The sequence below is a fragment of the Leptodactylus fuscus genome, chromosome 5 (assembly GCF_031893055.1).
Source record: "Leptodactylus fuscus isolate aLepFus1 chromosome 5, aLepFus1.hap2, whole genome shotgun sequence".
Lineage (NCBI taxonomy): Eukaryota > Metazoa > Chordata > Amphibia > Anura > Leptodactylidae > Leptodactylus > Leptodactylus fuscus.
The window spans coordinates 130,278,377-130,296,257 of NC_134269.1; the positions used below are offsets into that span (position 1 = coordinate 130,278,377).

The 17,881-nt window shown below is 42.9% G+C and overlaps 1 protein-coding gene across 1 annotated transcript in view; it reads left to right on the forward strand.

Annotated features, from left to right (window-relative positions):
* The window catches only part of ANKRD26 (ankyrin repeat domain containing 26), a 59,302-nt gene extending 41,746 nt beyond the window's left edge, over positions 1–17,556 (forward strand). Inside the window, exons 33-40 of the mRNA XM_075274294.1 lie at positions 1,698–1,832; positions 4,303–4,415; positions 9,837–9,966; positions 11,993–12,283; positions 13,783–14,018; positions 14,097–14,340; positions 15,223–15,268; positions 15,975–17,556. Of these exons, the coding sequence (XP_075130395.1) occupies positions 1,698–1,832; positions 4,303–4,415; positions 9,837–9,966; positions 11,993–12,283; positions 13,783–14,018; positions 14,097–14,340; positions 15,223–15,268; positions 15,975–16,123 (1,344 nt within the window). The 3' untranslated portion in view covers positions 16,124–17,556. The remainder of the gene's footprint in view (positions 1–1,697; positions 1,833–4,302; positions 4,416–9,836; positions 9,967–11,992; positions 12,284–13,782; positions 14,019–14,096; positions 14,341–15,222; positions 15,269–15,974) is intronic.
* Positions 17,557–17,881: the final 325 nt, after the last annotated feature.

The following is a 17,881-nucleotide window of genomic DNA, read 5'->3' on the forward strand; positions in this document are numbered from 1 at the left end:
CGTCTCCTACCTTTAGAAGTGCTCTCCGCCGCGCCGTTCGTTCAAAATACCGGTTTGTACCGGTATGCTAATGAGTTCTCTCGCAGCGATGGGGGCGTCCCCCATCGCAGGAGCAGCGATGGGGGCGTCCCCATTGCAGCTCAAAAACCGACCGCAGTGCCGCCTCTATGGTCTTGCGTATCCTCCCCTTGCTTCTTCAGCGTCCTGTCGCACGCCTGCGCAGTACGCTCTGTTCGGCGAAGATTGCCGAACGTACTGCGCATGCGCGAAATTGCGGTCCCAGCCATAGTGCGGGCACTATACCGGTATTTACCGGTACAAAATACCGGTACAAACCGGTATTTTGAACGAACGGCGCGGCGGAGAGCACTTCTAAAGGTAGGAGACGAATAGCCTTTCTAAAGGCTATTCCGACGTGTTAACTAGAAAAAAATGTGTTTTAGTGGTAGAATCCCTTTAAAGTGTGGTTAATATAAAACAAAACAAAGACACCGAGCGCACTAAGTGTAGTATTTGAGAGTACACAAATGATTAAAAACAGGGTAAGTATTAACGTGGACCAGATGGCCTCTCACCTTATGAGGTTGTGAACAGTCACAACACTTGAAATCGTATTAGGGTGAGAGTAGCAGCAGTTCAATCCGTCACCGGAGAACCGGGGGAAATACTGAAGAGGAAAAGGGGACCAAAGGTCCGTTGAGGGAGAACCGCGCACACTGGTATGTTTAAGAAGATGGTAAACCAGGGTCCAATCACATAGGGTTTATTGGGTAGTTAAAAATACAGCATATAGCTGCATAGCATATGCTATATGCTGTATTTTTAACTACCCAATAAACCCTATGTGATTGGACCCTGGTTTACCATCTTCTTAAACATACCAGTGTGCGCGGTTCTCCCTCAACGGACCTTTGGTCCCCTTTTCCTTTAAAGTGTGGTTATCATTTCAGCAAATTTTTGACAGGTCATAGAGAGAAGTTGTGACTGTTACTTTATAATTACTCGTAATGGGAGAGTCAATGGCATATCACTTCAAGGCCCAGGTTTATAGATAGATCATGTGAAATTTGGTCTATCGTGTTAACAAACACGCACATTTTATTCTAGTTTATTTCAAATGTAAAGCTTATGGAAAATTACATAGGCATATTTTATTTCTGCCAGTATCAGCAGGATCAAATTAAAGGGAATCAATTCTGTAAATTCTTTATATTTGAGTGGCAATTTTTTCTTTTCTTGATCATAGCTAACTTAAATGCTTACTTAAAAGATAAATTGCAATATTGAATGATAAGGCTGGGTTTACACCAGCGCTTGAATTCTGTTCCTGAAACCTGCTTAGAAAATGTGGCGAGAAGTACTGCAAAAAGTTTTCACTCTGCCTTTTTCGGGCAGAAACTCTGCAGACTCCAATATAGTCTATGGGGTCCGCGGGTGACTGCTTTTACAGCAGGTTAGCTTTCTGTTTTCCGGGTCCCGAATTGGACCCGAAGAACGGAAAGCCGAATGGTAGTGTCAACATAGCGTAACTTTTAAGTATCCTTTCGTGAAAAATTTTTGTTTAGTAAGGTGACTGCAACAGTAATATCAGTGAACGCTGCCCTGTAATATGAGAGAACTATTCTGATAATGGCCTACACAGAATATCTAAGTGTAATGCTTCCCAAAATCTAAATTCAGTATGTTTTATGTTCCAGGTGCATAAACAATCCACTTTGTCTCAAAATGCACAAGACTCCCACAACCTTTGGGAGGCAGAGCTGAAATCAAGATCCCAAATAGGTGTCCGCTTGGCAGAGCTTGAAGGATTAAGTGCTAACTTATCAGACCAGGTAAGGGGTTTTTTTTTGTTTGTTTTTTTGTTTTTTTTCCTTAACAAATTGATTGTATTTCTAAACTCATGACAATTTAGTGTTTGATCAGATTTTCCACTAGATGAAATAAAATATAGCAAAAATGTCTTTGTAAATACAAGGTTACAAGGTATGCGGCGGTTGTGAAAAAAGCACCAGCCACAACCAAAAAGCATACATCAAGTTTACTTGTTTACTTTGGGGTTTAGCTGTGGTAAAAGGTCACAAACCTACCAGTTATACATTAAAGGGGTATTCCCACCTCACATACTCAGCAGTCTTCACTCTTGTAAAATCTTCTTTCTTCCTGGTTTCTTGCATCATTTGGTGGGCGGGGTTTCACAGGCAACCTGCCGTTTAGCTCCGCCCCCAAATTAGTGTGTAGCTCCGCCCACCCACATTGGACTATGAAGTACAGGCAGCAGCAACTCCATTCTGTGTTACATACAGAGACTGCCTGTCTCTGCCATAATGAACACAATTGAATTAGCTAGCCTGATAACTGGGAGAACAGAAGAAATGAAAGCAGCTCCTCTATCTGAGTGCAGGACCTAGGTCACATGGTGTAGACACAGGATTAGCTAGATACACAGGCTCGCTTCCTGCACTTAGCCCCTCCTCCCTCCCCCCTCAGAGCAGGCAGATACATCACTTGACTCAGGAGCAGCTAGGTCAGGGCTGTGGCCACAAAAAATTGAATAAAGTAATATAGTGGCCAAACAAAGCAGTTTTGCTGAAGCAGTGTATTTAGGAAAAGTCTTACATCCACATTAACAAGCAGTATAGATAGGATCCTTGTGATGGGACAACCCCTTTAACCCCTTAAGGACACAGCCCAAAAGTATGTTAAGGACCAGGCCTGTTTTTTCAAAATTGACATGTGTCACTTTAAATGGCAATAACTTTGAGACGCTTTAACTTACACAAGTGATTTTGAGAATGTTTTCTCGTAACACATTATACTTCATGTTAGTGGTAAACACTAATCAATATTTTTGTATTTACTTATTAAAAAAATAGGAAATTTGATGGAAATTTGGAAAAAATTGCAATTTTCAAAATGTGATATTCTCTGCTTTTCAGGCAGATAGTCATACCACCCAAATACATTAATAAATATTATCTCCCATATCTCTGCTTTATATCGGCATCATCTTTTGATTGTATTTTAATTTATTTTGAACGTTACAAGGCTTACAAGTGTAACAGCGATTTTCCAGATTTACAAGAAATGTAACTGTTTGTTTTGTTTGTTTGTTTTACACACTTTATTATTATTTTTTTTAAAAAAACTTTTTTACATTTGTGCTGTAAGCACACTAGAACCTGCGATCAGAGAGGATCACTGGTTCTATACTAACTATAGACTTGCAATACACGTGTATTGCAGTCTATAGAGGAAGCTAGCTATGCAGATGCATAGACTAGCTTCCACTCGTCCTGGCATCCAAGGGGTTAACCCTCCCCCCCATCGGAGCTCGCTCCGATGGGGGGAGGGATTAAGGAGCAGCGTGTAGCTGTAAATTACAGCTAACACATACTCCTGATGCTGCCGGCAGCATGATTTATAGCCCGGCCAAACCCCTAGGGTGCCATGATCACTATGGATCATGGCACCTTAAGGGTTAAACAGCGGGGGTCGGTGCAATCACCGTCCCTGCTGCTACAGGGGAAGCCTGGCTGTCAGATACAGCCGGCCTCCCGTGGAGATCGCACGGGCTCTGCTTCTGAGCCCGTGCAATCTCAATCACGTACAGGTACGTGGGAATGCGGGAACTAACCACATTCCCTGACGTACAGGTACGTGATTTAGCGTTAAGGGGTTTAGTGTATTTCTTCACAGCTAATGAACACATCTCTGGGTCTTTTTCAGCGACACCCACATTTTCGGACATGTCTTCCTTACTTCTTAAAGAGTGTTTTAAAGGGATATTTCCATCTCTGCATTTTTGGCATATCCTATTGATATAGTCATAAATGCTGAGTTTTGAATAGATCTTTTAAGGTGCACAAATTCTTTTAAGGCTAAGGTCCCACGTAGCATAAATGCTACGATTTTGCCTCAACGTTTCATAGCACCTGCAAAGTGGATGGGATTCTGGTTAATCTAATCCACACATTGTAGAAAAATATCCACAGCGTAAATGCTGCAACTTCAAAAACTGTTGAGTTTTTGTAAATCGCAACATCTCAATTATACCTACGGAAATGCTGGCGTTTTCCATATAGCTATAATTGAAGCAGAAAGGAAAAAGAGATTCGAGGAAAAAATGTAATGCATTTCTGCCTTGTTTTTTCTTCGAAGGGCTTTGGCTGTGGTTCGCTACCTAGGCCTTGGCGTAAATGTTTTACTTAATAGAGATTTGTCCTTCATATCTACTTGTAGTTCATTCTTGTGTCATTGCAATGATTTTTAAAGTTTAGCCATTTATAGTTATATCTCACTAAGATTGCAGTTGAGAAAAAGAAACTAAAGAAATTGGCAGATCAAAAGAAGTCAATAGAAGAAAGATTTGATCAAGAAATGAAGAGGAGTAATAAATTGCAACAAGAAGTGACTGGGTATGCATATTTTATTCTTTTGTTTTATATTTATAAAGATATGTTTTCTAATATCCAAATGAATAGGCTATAGAATAGCTGAGCTTGCTAGGGAATACTCAATTAAAATTAGATGACTGCATATCAACAAACCAAGCCCCAGAGACTAGCATGGTCACCATGTTACCATGCCACCACATCAGAGCTATTTTTTTATCAGCCATTTCAATCCCATTGAATATATCTGATTTAAGTCTAAACATTCGTAAAAAGTGCAGTACTGTGTGTGAACAAACAAAACAGAGTGCACTCAAAATGGTAAAACATTAGTATAGACAAGATAAAGCTTAAAGAGGACCTTTCATTGGTTTGGGCACATGCGGTGTTATACACCGCTGGAAAGCCGAATTCAGCGCACTGTCGGCTTTCCCGATTTGTGCCACGGGTGAAGAGCTATCGGTGCCTGTACCGTAGCTCTTCACAGTCAGAAGGGCGTTCCTGACAGTCTGTCAGGAACGTCCTTCTGCACAGCAGCGCCTATAGCGCTGTGTTGTGTGAGTGGGGAGGAACACCTCTTCCCCTCCTGATATTACTCATCTTTGGACGAGTGCTGTGAGGATAGAGAGGGGCGTTCCACCTTGCTCTCACTGTACAGCGCTATAGGTGCTGCTATGCAGAAAGACGTTCCTGACAGACTGTCAGGAATGCCCTTCTGACGGTACTGGCACCGATAGCTCTTCACCCGGGGCACAAATCAGGAAAGCCGACAGTGCGCTGAATTCAGAGCACTGTCAGCTTTCCAGCAGTGTATAACACCACATGTGCCCAAATCCATGAAAGGTCCTTGTCACAGAGCTGAGGTATACGTCTTCCTCCGGATGGTCTTTTGAATCAACACGGACGCAAGAGGTCGGGAGACAACAGCAATTTATTGTAATCCACAAAGTTAGTAGCCGGTGGCGGTCACATCAACCGTAACAACAATAAGTCCACAGAAGTCACAATCCAATGATAGCTTTGGCTCCTTGGTCCTGTAACTAAATCCTGGCTCTCTACAGAGCTGTGCACAGGCCGGCTAACACATACTAACTGCAAGCTACAACTATATACTAAGACTGTTACACCTATATCTGTGGGTGGGGAGGGCTGAGTCACAGATCCTTCCCCCCTCACCTATAACAAGGAGAGCAGACTCCCTGTCTCCTGTGGACAATGCACAGTCCAACATCTTCTTGGAGACACTGAGCAGATTATCTCCACCCATTGTCCTCACTGGTCCTCACTAGTTAGAGGTATTTGCATACAATGTGCTAACACACTAGACCCCAATCAGCCAACTACACATTGATGTATACAACAGGTTAGAGAATACATTCCACATGAAATATATATTACACATTGCCTATAGTATAGACTCTAACCATCCCGTGACAACCCCTCCCCCTCTCAAAACATGTGCATGACACAATTGGCCTACACAGGTAAATTGGGGAATGCACAACAGTCTCTATAGCTCATATGTCCTCCTGCCGGGATAACCCATCTGCGTTCTGGTGTTGGTTCCCTCGGCGGTACTGAATGGTAAAGTTGTAGGGTTGAAGGGCTGGCATCTGGCAGAAAATCTGGTGGATCCATGTTGGCGTCTCTCTGAGCTTGGCTTCGGGTCACTGCTCCCACAAAGTGGCACTGTAGATTTCCAACATCGTTGCCTAACAGAACATCGGCCGGCAGCCCGCTCATCACACCAATTGTGCATCGTTTTGGTCCATAACCATAGTCGAGTTCCACGGTAGCTTTAGGAATACGTTTCCGAGTACCTCCTGCCAACTCGATAGAAAGGCCAGGGCCCTCCTCTAGGGCCTCGGGTCGAACCACTCGGGGGTCCGCTACCGTTAGGAAAGCTCCCGAGTCCCGGAATCCAACAACTGTTCGGCCATCCAGTAGGACCTCCTGCAAGTGCTTCCGCTGAAGGTTTGCGGGATGTGTGGCGGAAGGCTGAATCCCATAGACCCCTGGAGGTGGAACAGATGGGTCATTCATGGAGTCACCTGGAAATGGGGCCAAACTTTCTGTCCTAGGGGTGGTTCCCAGGTAGTGAATAGGCCGGGATGCCACGGTGGCCCGTGCCCCCATGTTAACAGGGCAACTAGCTTGCAAATGTCCAGGCCGCCCGCACCCAAAACATCTGCGCTCTAGCATTCTTCCAGTAGGTCGTTGTCTAGGGACAGGGTTGTTCATAGCTGGAGGCCGATGGGCTGGGGCAGGGGTAGAGGGGGAATTGTAATCCTGAGGCCGGGCACGAAAGGTGGGTGGCTGGCTGAAGGGTGTCTGGCGGACTGTGGTAGTTTTCCGCTCCTCTGCAAACAACCTCTTCCACTGCGGCTTGATGGTCAGGCCCTCATCTGCAAGGGAAGCAGCTTGCTCAACTGTGGCTGGGTTCCTTTCCAGCACCCACTCACGGATCTCAGCGGGGCACTGGGAAAAGAACTGTTCCTTAAGTATGACTTGGAGGACCTTATCGACTGTGACAGCCTCCTCTCCTTCTAGCCAGCGCTTGCATGCTTGCTTCAACTTGTGGGCGAACATGTGGAAGGAGCTTCCCCCATTGTAAGACAAAGAGCGGAACTGAACTCGGTAGGTCTCTGGAGTGACTGCATAATACTTCTGCACCGCTCTTTTAATGGCCTCATAGTCCCGCTGATCACTAGGGTCCATGGCTCTGAGAGCTTCCGCAGCCCCATCTCGTAGGTGCCCCACCAGATACCGGACCCAATCCTTCTCTGGGACTTCCATCAGGTGGCACTGGTGTTCGAAGTCCTGAAAATATCCATCAACATCCCCAGCCGCTTCATCAAAGGTCTTGAAGTGTTTATGGGAGACATATGGTGGTTCTCTCACTGTTGGGCTGGGGGTCGACGTTTGATTATAATTCCGCGTAGTTATCTCAGCCATTCGCATTTCATGCGCCATTCTTTCCTTTTCATGCGCCATTCTCTGTTCCTCCTTCTCCGTTTCCTGAGCCCTCTGTAATGCTCTACTCCTTTGCTCTGCAGTTGCTCCTAGCCCCAGCACTGCCAACTCCTCCTCATACAAAACAACCCATCTGCTCTTTTGGGTCTGTACCTGCCACTCCCGTATCTCTCCAGTCTCCTGGGGGCAGCCCTCCTCATGGTCGCTTTGCAGGGTCATCTCCTCCAGTGCCTCGATCAGTTGCTCTTTCGTTCTTCCCTGGTAACTCAGGTTCAGTTCCCGGGCCCTTACTTGTAGACTTGCCATAGTCCAGTTCCTGTATTCTGAGGTTGTGGCTCCATTAATCGCTGAGCTGCTGTAGTCCATCTCGCTGTCCGCTGTTGATCCCACCGCTGCCAACCAGTTGTCACAGAGCTGAGGTATACGTCTTCCTCCGGATGGTCTTTTGAATCAACACGGACGCAAGAGGTCGGGAGACAACAGCAATTTATTGTAATCCACAAAGTTAGTAGCCGGTGGCGGTCACATCAACCGTAACAACAATAAGTCCACAGAAGTCACAATCCAATGATAGCTTTGGCTCCTTGGTCCTGTAACTAAATCCTGGCTCTCTACAGAGCTGTGCACAGGCCGGCTAACACATACTAACTGCAAGCTACAACTATATACTAAGACTGTTACACCTATATCTGTGGGTGGGGAGGGCTGAGTCACAGATCCTTCCCCCCTCACCTATAACAAGGAGAGCAGACTCCCTGTCTCCTGTGGACAATGCACAGTCCAACATCTTCTTGGAGACACTGAGCAGATTATCTCCACCCATTGTCCTCACTGGTCCTCACTAGTTAGAGGTATTTGCATACAATGTGCTAACACACTAGACCCCAATCAGCCAACTACACATTGATGTATACAACAGGTTAGAGAATACATTCCACATGAAATATATATTACACATTGCCTATAGTATAGACTCTAACCATCCCGTGACAGTCCTCTTTAAAACTATAAAGAAACAAATTTTATTGCTTTGTTACCGAATACTCTAAAACCTATTGCAGATTGCCTCCCTTTCAGATAGTCTTCTAGATGAGTGGTCCTTTCAAAGAGAAAGCCAATATACATAAGGTATACAGTAAGACCCCCATGCACACAACCGAGGATGCTTCTGATGTGATGATGATTTTGCAGCAGAATGGAGTTGGATGACACTCTGAGTGCATTCCGTGATACATTTATGGGGCCTTCCGATCTGTTCTGATGACACGGAAAAGGATTAGACCTGCTCTATAATCATCCCTGCAACAGATCAGAAGCCACCATGGACGTGTATACATCACAGAATGCATTTGGATGTCACTCGGAGTGTCAACTCTACTGTATTCCCCTGCAAACTCGGCCTATTACCGGAATCCCACTCAGACGTCAGCATGGGGCCTGTGAGAAATGAAAACCTGGTCTGGATAAAGTGGTGATCTTCCATTTAAAAAAATAATAATTTCCCTCACTCCTGCTGCTTGTTAGTAAATTACGGCGATAAGTTTGGGCCATTGTTTAGGAAGCAGCAGCCATAGGCAGAAGAGGGCACTGCAAGATCGCCACACTGATAAAAAAAGAAAAAAATCTTATGTGTCATTTGATATACAGTGAAATGCTACATTTGACAGTGACACTTTTTGTCATCTCCTGGTGTTATTAACTAGAAATTTGGTTAATAATTTCTACATTAAAGGAGTATTCCAATGTGACACATTTATGTCAGGGGACTTTGCTTTTCAAAGTGGAGCCTGCATCTATCACACTTTTAGATGGAATATACCCTTTTATGTTTTTTAATGTATGATGTCAGATCTTATGAAGCAAATGTTGGACCCTAATAGCAAACATTTTCTCCTCTACATTTTAAAGTATATCTCCAGTTACAAGCAGGAGATAAATTGAGGGGGTTCTGAAGGTGCAGTAACACTGGGGTCCAGGAGCCTTAGGGGGCCAATAAGCACAGCCATCAGTATTGAGAATCACTGTAGGGATGAGGTAGGGGGCCCCGGACAAAAGATTGCATCGGGGCCCACAAGACTTTAGTTACGCCACTGGTTACAAGTGCTGGTCTAGTTGCCTGTAAACAACTTTAGGCAACTGAACGGGCCACTCTCATGGCTTTACCTACTGCCATTCATTTTGCCATACTGTAAGAATATATCCACGTGGAATGGAAATTGGAGCAGAGGAAACGTGTAGTTTACTATGAATATTTTACATGTTCATTTTGCATGCAGATTTAGCTGTGGATTTTGGAGCAGGTTTCACTTTGTGCCTTGCAAAGGTTGAAATATGCAGTGAAAATCCGCAACATACATTTTGCTTTTTATTCCACAATATGTAAATGAGAATTGTTAAAATGCCATCCATTATGCTGTAATATGTTGGAGATTATTTATGAACACCATAACTTTCTTCTATTATTTTGAGCAGCCTAAAAAAACTTTTAAAAACTGCCAAAAAGAAGCTCAAAGACTATGAAGGGACCGAACAAAGAAGTACTTTGAGAGAAGGATCCAGAAACTATGAAACAGATAGTGAAGTTCTGAAAATGAAAGAAAAGGTTAGTCATAAAAAAAAAAAAAAAAAAAAAAAAAAAATTAAAGATGAAAAATTGCAATATTACATTCTGTGGATAGAGGTGATGACATGGCAGCCAGGAAAGCTTTGTGTTAAGAAGCAGGAGAGTTGGAAATGCTTCGCCCTTGCATGTAAGATAGATAGGGTTGTATGTGTTTAGCACGTCCCTGTTATTTCAGATGACTTCAGAATATGCTGGTGTGTATTTGTGTAGTACATGAAGTCTACTGTAGTACATGAAGACTGGCTATTTATATGGTATTATTCCACCATTTTTCTTTTTGCAGGCTCTAACAGAGCTTGCATCAACATGAGTAAAAGCAGCCCATGTAGTAGTTTACATGCTATGTTTATACATGTTAATGTGTGTGCTGTTTTTTTTTTTGTACAGAAATGAAAATGACTAAGGGTGCCTTCACACGGAGTTTACGCTCTGTGTATTCGGTCCACGCTCCGTGTATTCTGTCCATTTTACACGTGTATTTTTACAATGGACAGAATACACGGAGTGTGGACAGAATACATGGAGTGAAGGCACCCTAACACTGATCAAAAATGTAATACAAGTGTGTGGTATATAAAAATGCATGGGGGTTAATGCGAGTAAAAATGCAGATGTGTAATATCACCTGAGTACAGCTGTACCCACTTCTTGGCTGAGAGCAGGACTATGTTGAAGGCTTTTCCTATGAGATTAAATTGGTAAACAATTAAAAGTTAAATATTTTTCCAAATATAAATAAGTAAAAAAAATTTCAGCAGTTTAAAGATTTCCTCTAACCATCGTAGGCTCTATTCAGATCACATTTTTTACATCCGTATGCATCCTTTTTTTGCCGAGAGCTCCGCTACCCAACATACTAAACCAAACATTTATACTACATTGTGAATCTTTTTAATAAATAAGGAGTTAGGCAATAGCCTCAGAAAACAGGTCATCCCATTGATTATATATGGGTGCATTGGGTTTCCCTCCTTGAGTCCGTTTCAAAGACCAAATTTGAGTAATGGAGCCTCCAACACAAATGTAAACATATGATAAGTACAGGTCGCACACCCCTAATGCCAGCTCTGCTCACTGTGACTTTAACTAACTTATTTTTCTGCTGAAAATACTACCTTTGTACTTGATAAGTTCTCCTAGTTATGTATAGTATTTAGTTTTATCTGGATACAGGAAATATGACAAGGTGTTTACATCTGATATATTTGCAGTGCAGAAACTTCTAGCTATTTTGTGGATCGAGGACCTGAAAAGCATTTGAGTTTACAGCTTGGTGGTCTGTAGAATTGTACATCAGCATCTCCACAGACATTCATGCTGTTTTCACATTACCCTTTTAAGCAGCTTTTTTTTATTTTTTTTAGTTCTTTTTATGTTTTTATGCCTTCTTTGTTGTTTCTTTGCCAGACATGCAGTACAGTTAAAAGAAGACCTTTCACCTCTTGCGGCACATGTGGTGTAATACACTGCTAGAAAGTCGACAGTTCACTGAATTCAGCGCACTATCGGCTTTCATGTTCTGTGTCCCCGGTGAAGAGCTATCGGTGTCGATACTGTAGCTCTTCATTGCCAAAAGGGCGTTTCTGACAGTCAGTCAGGAATGCCCTTCCTAACACTAGCATCTATTGCGCTGTACTGTGAGAAGGGCCATTGCTTACCACCCAGCGATGACGCTGAGCGGTAAGGAATGCTCCCCCAGTACTGGACTATGGATGAGTACTATCAAGAGGGGAGGGGGGAGTTCCTCACTGCTCTCGCAGTACAGTGCAATAGACGATACTGTGAGGAAGGGCTTTCCTGACTGACTCTTCACCAGAGGCACAGATTGTGAAATCCAATAGTGCGCTGAATTCAGCGCACTGTCTGCTTTCTAGTGGTATATAAAACCACATGTGCCCCTGGAGGTGAAAGGTCCTCTTTCATGTGTTGAAAATGAAATATAAAGAATAGTATAAAGTTTCTTGCTTGTCTGACTTCAGTCTTCCAAATTCTCTGAACAACACAGATTGAAGAACTGTCTTCACAAATGGAAAAAGAATCCCACAGATATATGGAATTAGAATCTATAAACCGTAACATGCAAGAAGAAGTGTCCACAAACAAGAAATTATACAAGAATATTGAGAGGTTAGAAAGAGGCAAAAGACAACTAGAGGACGAACTGGCTGAACTCAAAAGATTGATTGATTCAAGCAAGATGGGTCAAAATTATCTAGACATGTATAAAAAAGAAGTAGATGAGAGGGGCAGACAAGAATTACGACAGCAACTGGAGGAGGTCAATCTTTTTCTACAGGTATGAATTTTCTTGCTATTTTTGGATCATATGTTATATATTCAGTGAGATATTTGTAACAAAGCACATTTATGTTATGTAGAGATATATGGTGTATCACTTAAACTTGAGGTCCTCTCCTTAGTTATCAGTGAGGGTCCAACTCTCAGCACCTTCACAATCAGCTGTTGAAAGGAGCTTTGTCCCTTTCATTGTTTACTAGGTACAGCTAATATTAAAACAGAGCTGATACTGAGCTGTGAGGAACGCCACCTCTGACAGTGCAAGGTTATAATAGGAGTACAGTCGGGAGGAGGGTGTTCCTTACAGCCCAGTGATGACACTGAGCTATTAGGAATACCTTTCTGACAGTGGGGAGATATCAGTGCCGAAATTAATGGCACTGAAATCTCCAGCACTGGGGCACATGAATTCAGCGCACTGTCTGCTTTCTAGCGATTGAGGAGAACATGAAAGGTCCTCTTTAAAGAGGACCTTTCACCACTTTTGGGCACATGCAGTGTTATATACTGCTGGAAAGCCGACAGTGCGCTGAATTCAGCGCACTGTCGGCTTTCCCGATCTGTGCCCGGTGTAAAGAGCTTACGGTGCCGGTACCGTAGTGCTCTATGGTCAGAAGGGCGTTTCTGACAGTTAGCCAGAGACGTCCTTCTGCCTCGCGGCGCCAATCACGCTGTGCTGTGGAGCGGGGAGGAACTCCCCCCTCCCGCTCCTGATAATGCTCGTCTATGGACGAGCTGTGTGAGCAGAGGGAGGGGGCGTTCCTCACCGCTCCACAGCACAGCGCGATAGGCGCTGCTAGGCAGAAGGACGTCTCTGGCTAATGGTCAGAAACGCCCTTCTGACCATAGAGCACTACGGTACCGGCACCGTAAGCTCTTTACACCGGGCACAGATCGGGAAAGCCGACAGTGCACTGATTCAGCGCACTGTCAGCTTTCCAGCAGTATATAACACTGCATGTGCCCAAAAGTGGTGAAAGGTCCTCTTTAAAGTATTTTCATTTGTCACCACCATGTTATACAGTACATTACAGCAATTAAACAACATACCTTTTTTATGTAAGCTACTTTTGTAGATTTGTTGCAGAAACTGAGCTTTTTTGTTACAGATTTTGTCTTTTTTTTAGCCAATGACAAGAATGGATTAAGCAAAAGGGAGAAGTATAAGAATTTCCTATAGCCATTCTTGACTGTGTCTGAAAATAAAACGCAGCAAATCTGCAACAAAGTAGGCTGCCTTTCCACAATGTGGGGCCTCAGTCTTAAAGTCTTATGCAAATGAAGCAGTTGGTGCACAGAGAGCAAAAGTTAATCAGACTCTGCCAAACCTTCTAGTAGCTCTGTGCTCACTGTCCTAGCTTGGCATGAACATCTTACAGATGGCTGTTTTCCACAAATTCCACGCATGTCAAATGACTGTAGAACGTTAAGGCCACCGAAGAGTTCCACCACAGGCTGTATCTTACTGTTTCAGAGTACTATTTTCTTTCTTTATAGGCACATGCAGCTTCACAGGACAAGCTAGAACAAATGAGAGCTGAAAATGATGCTTCCGTCAGGGGTCAGATGGAGCATCGAATTCAAGACTTAGAGTCTGAACTCCAAAGGCTTAAAGGCGCCCAACAAGAAAACATGAGTGATAAGGACTCCACTAAGCAGGAGTTATACCGATTGAAAGAGTTATATGCTGAAGAGCAGAAGGCGAGAAAATCTTTGACATCAAAACTAGAAAGGTAAGTAGTATCTGTGCAGATGCAGTGGAACTTGTATGGACTATCTGCATCAAACATGTTGCATCTTTCTGTTCACAGAGCTAATGAAAGACTTGCAGAAACCAACAGCAAACTTCTTAATGAGAGGCAGAGGAACAAGTCATTAATTGCAAGTACTTTTCTAAATGGAAGCATGGGTGCCAGTCCTGTAGTAGACACGAGTCATCTGGCACGTCTCAGCAGCAGCCTGCCATTCAACAGGAGTTTAGGACTTAGTGGAGGCTTGCTTAATACAGTTGGGAATACTCTGGCTGCAAATCAAGTGGAGTCTTACTTTACCAAGGTCAGTTGTACTTCCATGTTCTTTCTTTTAACAGTAACTAAATCAAAAGAATATCCAACTCTTGACTGTAGGCAGTGAAAACTTCACATCACTCGCCCAACTGCTTGCAGCACACAGCAAATGGTTGATTGGGTGGATGGCAAGACTCAGACTCCACTGATCTGAAATTCATAGCCTATCCTAACAGCAGCCAGCAAGATCCTCATCCTGGAAAATCCTTAGGTTGCATTAACACAACAGAGTGTGAAATCATTATGGAACAGTATGTCATTGGGAGGCAAGGACTCCAAGCAGCATAGATAACTGTACTTCTAGGAGTTCCTCTCCCAGCATAAAGTGTATGTCAGTAAATCCAGCCAACACACTGACCAACATCATCATTTATTATTATTTATGTGAATGTGCCCTAAACCAGACTTGAGTACTTGATGCAGGTAGTGCAGGGCATCAGCATTCCGTTGCGGCATCCTGCTCCTGATTAGGCCCGGATGAATGGGCCGAATCAAAAAGGAGTCTTGAGCCGTGGAATCCGCTGCAAGATTGAGAAGGATGCTTCTCTTTTCCAAGTCTTGCTGCGATCTCTACTTCCCATTGAAAACAATGAGAGGCAGATTCGGGAGGAATCTGTTCCGGATTCAGGGGAGGAATCCACCCCCAAATCCGCAACAAATTCCTCCGTGTAAACTGACCCTTACAGTTGCATTTTCTATGTCCAGGAGTGTATAGGGGGAAGGAATAGTTGGCAGTTGAAGGAGCATTTGGCTGACCGCTATGGGCACCTTTTACTTGGAGAACATCCTTCTTTGTATAACCCTCATTTGCCTGGCTGATCAGCTTGTTTTTAATGTTTTGGCTAATATATTGAATTTGAAACTGTTTCAGATGCAGCAGGAGCTCGAAAAAAATATTGCTAAAGAACTAGATCAAGGTATGTGACAATAACATCTGACGTAATGTGCTCCTGTTGTGATATAACCTTGTACAGGTCACCACATGTGGATCCTGAGCCTTTTTTATGTATTAGTATGGGAACTGCTGTAGGAAAATACTATTGTGAGCTTTCAATATGATTATTTTATGATTACTGTTATGTGACAGAAAATTCATATTGTCTTTTTATGTGCTTTTTTTCTTAGCATTTTTATGTGCTAAACATGACAGTTTTAGCATTTGTATGTGGGTGTTATTTGGCCTAATGTACATTGGTATATAGGCACTACACTGTAGAACATAAGAATATTTTTTTGGGCATTATGTAATTATTTGGGGCAGTGTAGAACAGTTCGGGTGCGCCCGTGTTGTCACTAGTTCTGGGAAATGGGAAAGTAGTTCATTGTGTAATGTGTGGCCATAATGTGTTGCAGCATATAGATCGATGCATTCAAAACTGAGGCTTCTGCTACCTACTGTTGTAGCCCCAGCATGGAACTTCCACCTGTCTGTCCACCCATCACGTCTGTCCACCCATCACGTCTGTCCACCCATCACGTCTGTCCACCCGTATATTATAAAAATAGGCTTGCTTTTTATCATATGATGTACTAAAAAGCTGCAGGTGAAGATTTTAGGCTCCCTGCTACAGCTATATTGTATACAATATAACATTCCTCATTGTTCTGTTTCTTTATTTTTAGCTAACGCTGAGCTGGAAGCTGGATGTACCAGAATCTCCCCTGTTGGCTCAATAGCTGGTTCCCTTAGAAACCTGAACACCGACCAAGATCCAGTTTCAAGAGCAACACAGCAATATCTAGAGGTTTTGAAGAAAAACTACATGATTTAAACTGACGTTTACTTGAAATGGTTAAAGGGGTTTTCCCATCTCATGCATTGATGGTATATCCTGTAGATATGCCATAAATGTCTTATAGATGTCTCTCCTATGGAAGGGGGTGTCTGTTTCAAAAACAGAGGTCAGGTTTAGCTGCTGTGAAACAGCCCTGCATGCTTACTTGCTTCCTGTTTTTGTAACTGCCACATGTCCTCGATTCCCAGCAACTGCAGGATTGTGGTTGGATGTGGGACCTACATCTACAAGACACTTGTGGGATATCTTGAGGAGATATTATTAATGTTTAAAGGGAGTCAGACAGTTCCAAAATACTTTTCCAACCAATAATTGTGCCGTGTAGTGGGTTCCTAATAGGAGCAGAAACACCTCTATGGCCACAAAACAATGATACAATGCAGAGATAATCCCCTTTATATGGATATGTAAATCAACCTGCAAGTGCAGTGGTGAGCCAGATTTGCCTCCAGACAGTTGCAAATACTGTGGCTGTCTTTATGAAATGCACAATGTCTCTCTTTAGCTATATTTGACGTATTCAGCCTACAGTAATTCTGCATCACAGTTGTCTGTAAACATATCTTGTACGTCCAGTCCCGCCCCCTTTGCACTTCCAAGTTGATTTGATTATCCATAAACAGATTACTATCTTTGCATTCCTTTATTGGCCTGTGGCCACAGAGGTACGGTACGTTTCTGTTCCTAGTAAAGGTCCCTACGTAGCACTATCATTGGTTTATGAGCCATTTTGAACCAGACATCAGATAAAATAGGATTACCCCTTTAAGATATTCATTGTGAAATTAACGTAATCCTTTTCTTGAAACAGTTTTCCGGTTTCACCGGTGTCTTGCATTTTGCACTTATTATAAGACAATATTCTGGGGTTTTTTTTGTTTTGTTTTGTTTTTAATTTATTTATTTTCTGTATCATTCCTGTGTCTATGACCACTACATTTGATTGTTTTTATGTAACATAGTGCTGTGTATGTTGCTTATTTTATAATTCAGCCGTCCACATTTGTTATATGTATTATGAATTCCAGGTACGCCATTCCCTTTCATATTATTTTTATTCACTTTGTTGACAGTATTTACTTAAAGTGTTAGTGCCAAGAAAGTTTCAGAATGTATTTTTTTAAAGATTTTTACAATGCTGCTGAAAATAATAAGGTACAAACTATTTCCTCACTATATTACCGTAAGATGGGACAAGAGACATTTTAAGTACCTCTCTTGACCAGAACACATTTCTAGACTGCCTCAATTTATTTTAGTTTACTCAAATATGCTCTTAATGTGAATCCTGATACTACTAATGGTTACTGGTACATGGCGAATATATCAGCTGCCAAACGTGTTATGGATGGTCCTTAAATGACCAATAATAATATTTGAAGGGGTTATCTGAGCAAAAGTGCTATTTTTAAAAAAAAATAGGTCAAGGGAGGTGAAAAAAAAAAATCATAACTTTCCACGGTACTCCAGTGCCAACTGCATGTGACTGCTGAGGGGTCAAACAGCTGCCTCAGCAAAAGACGCTTAACTTCTCAGCAGTCATATGACCACTGAGGCCATTCAGCAAAAGGGATCTGGGGCATCACAGCCAGCCAGGAATTTCACTTCAAGAAGACACTGGAGAGGCAATACCGTGGCTCAGTGGTTAGAACTGCAGCCTTGCAGCGCTGGAGTCGTGGGTTTGAATCCTGCCAAGGACAAAACATCTGCAAGGAGTTTGTATGTTCTCCCTGT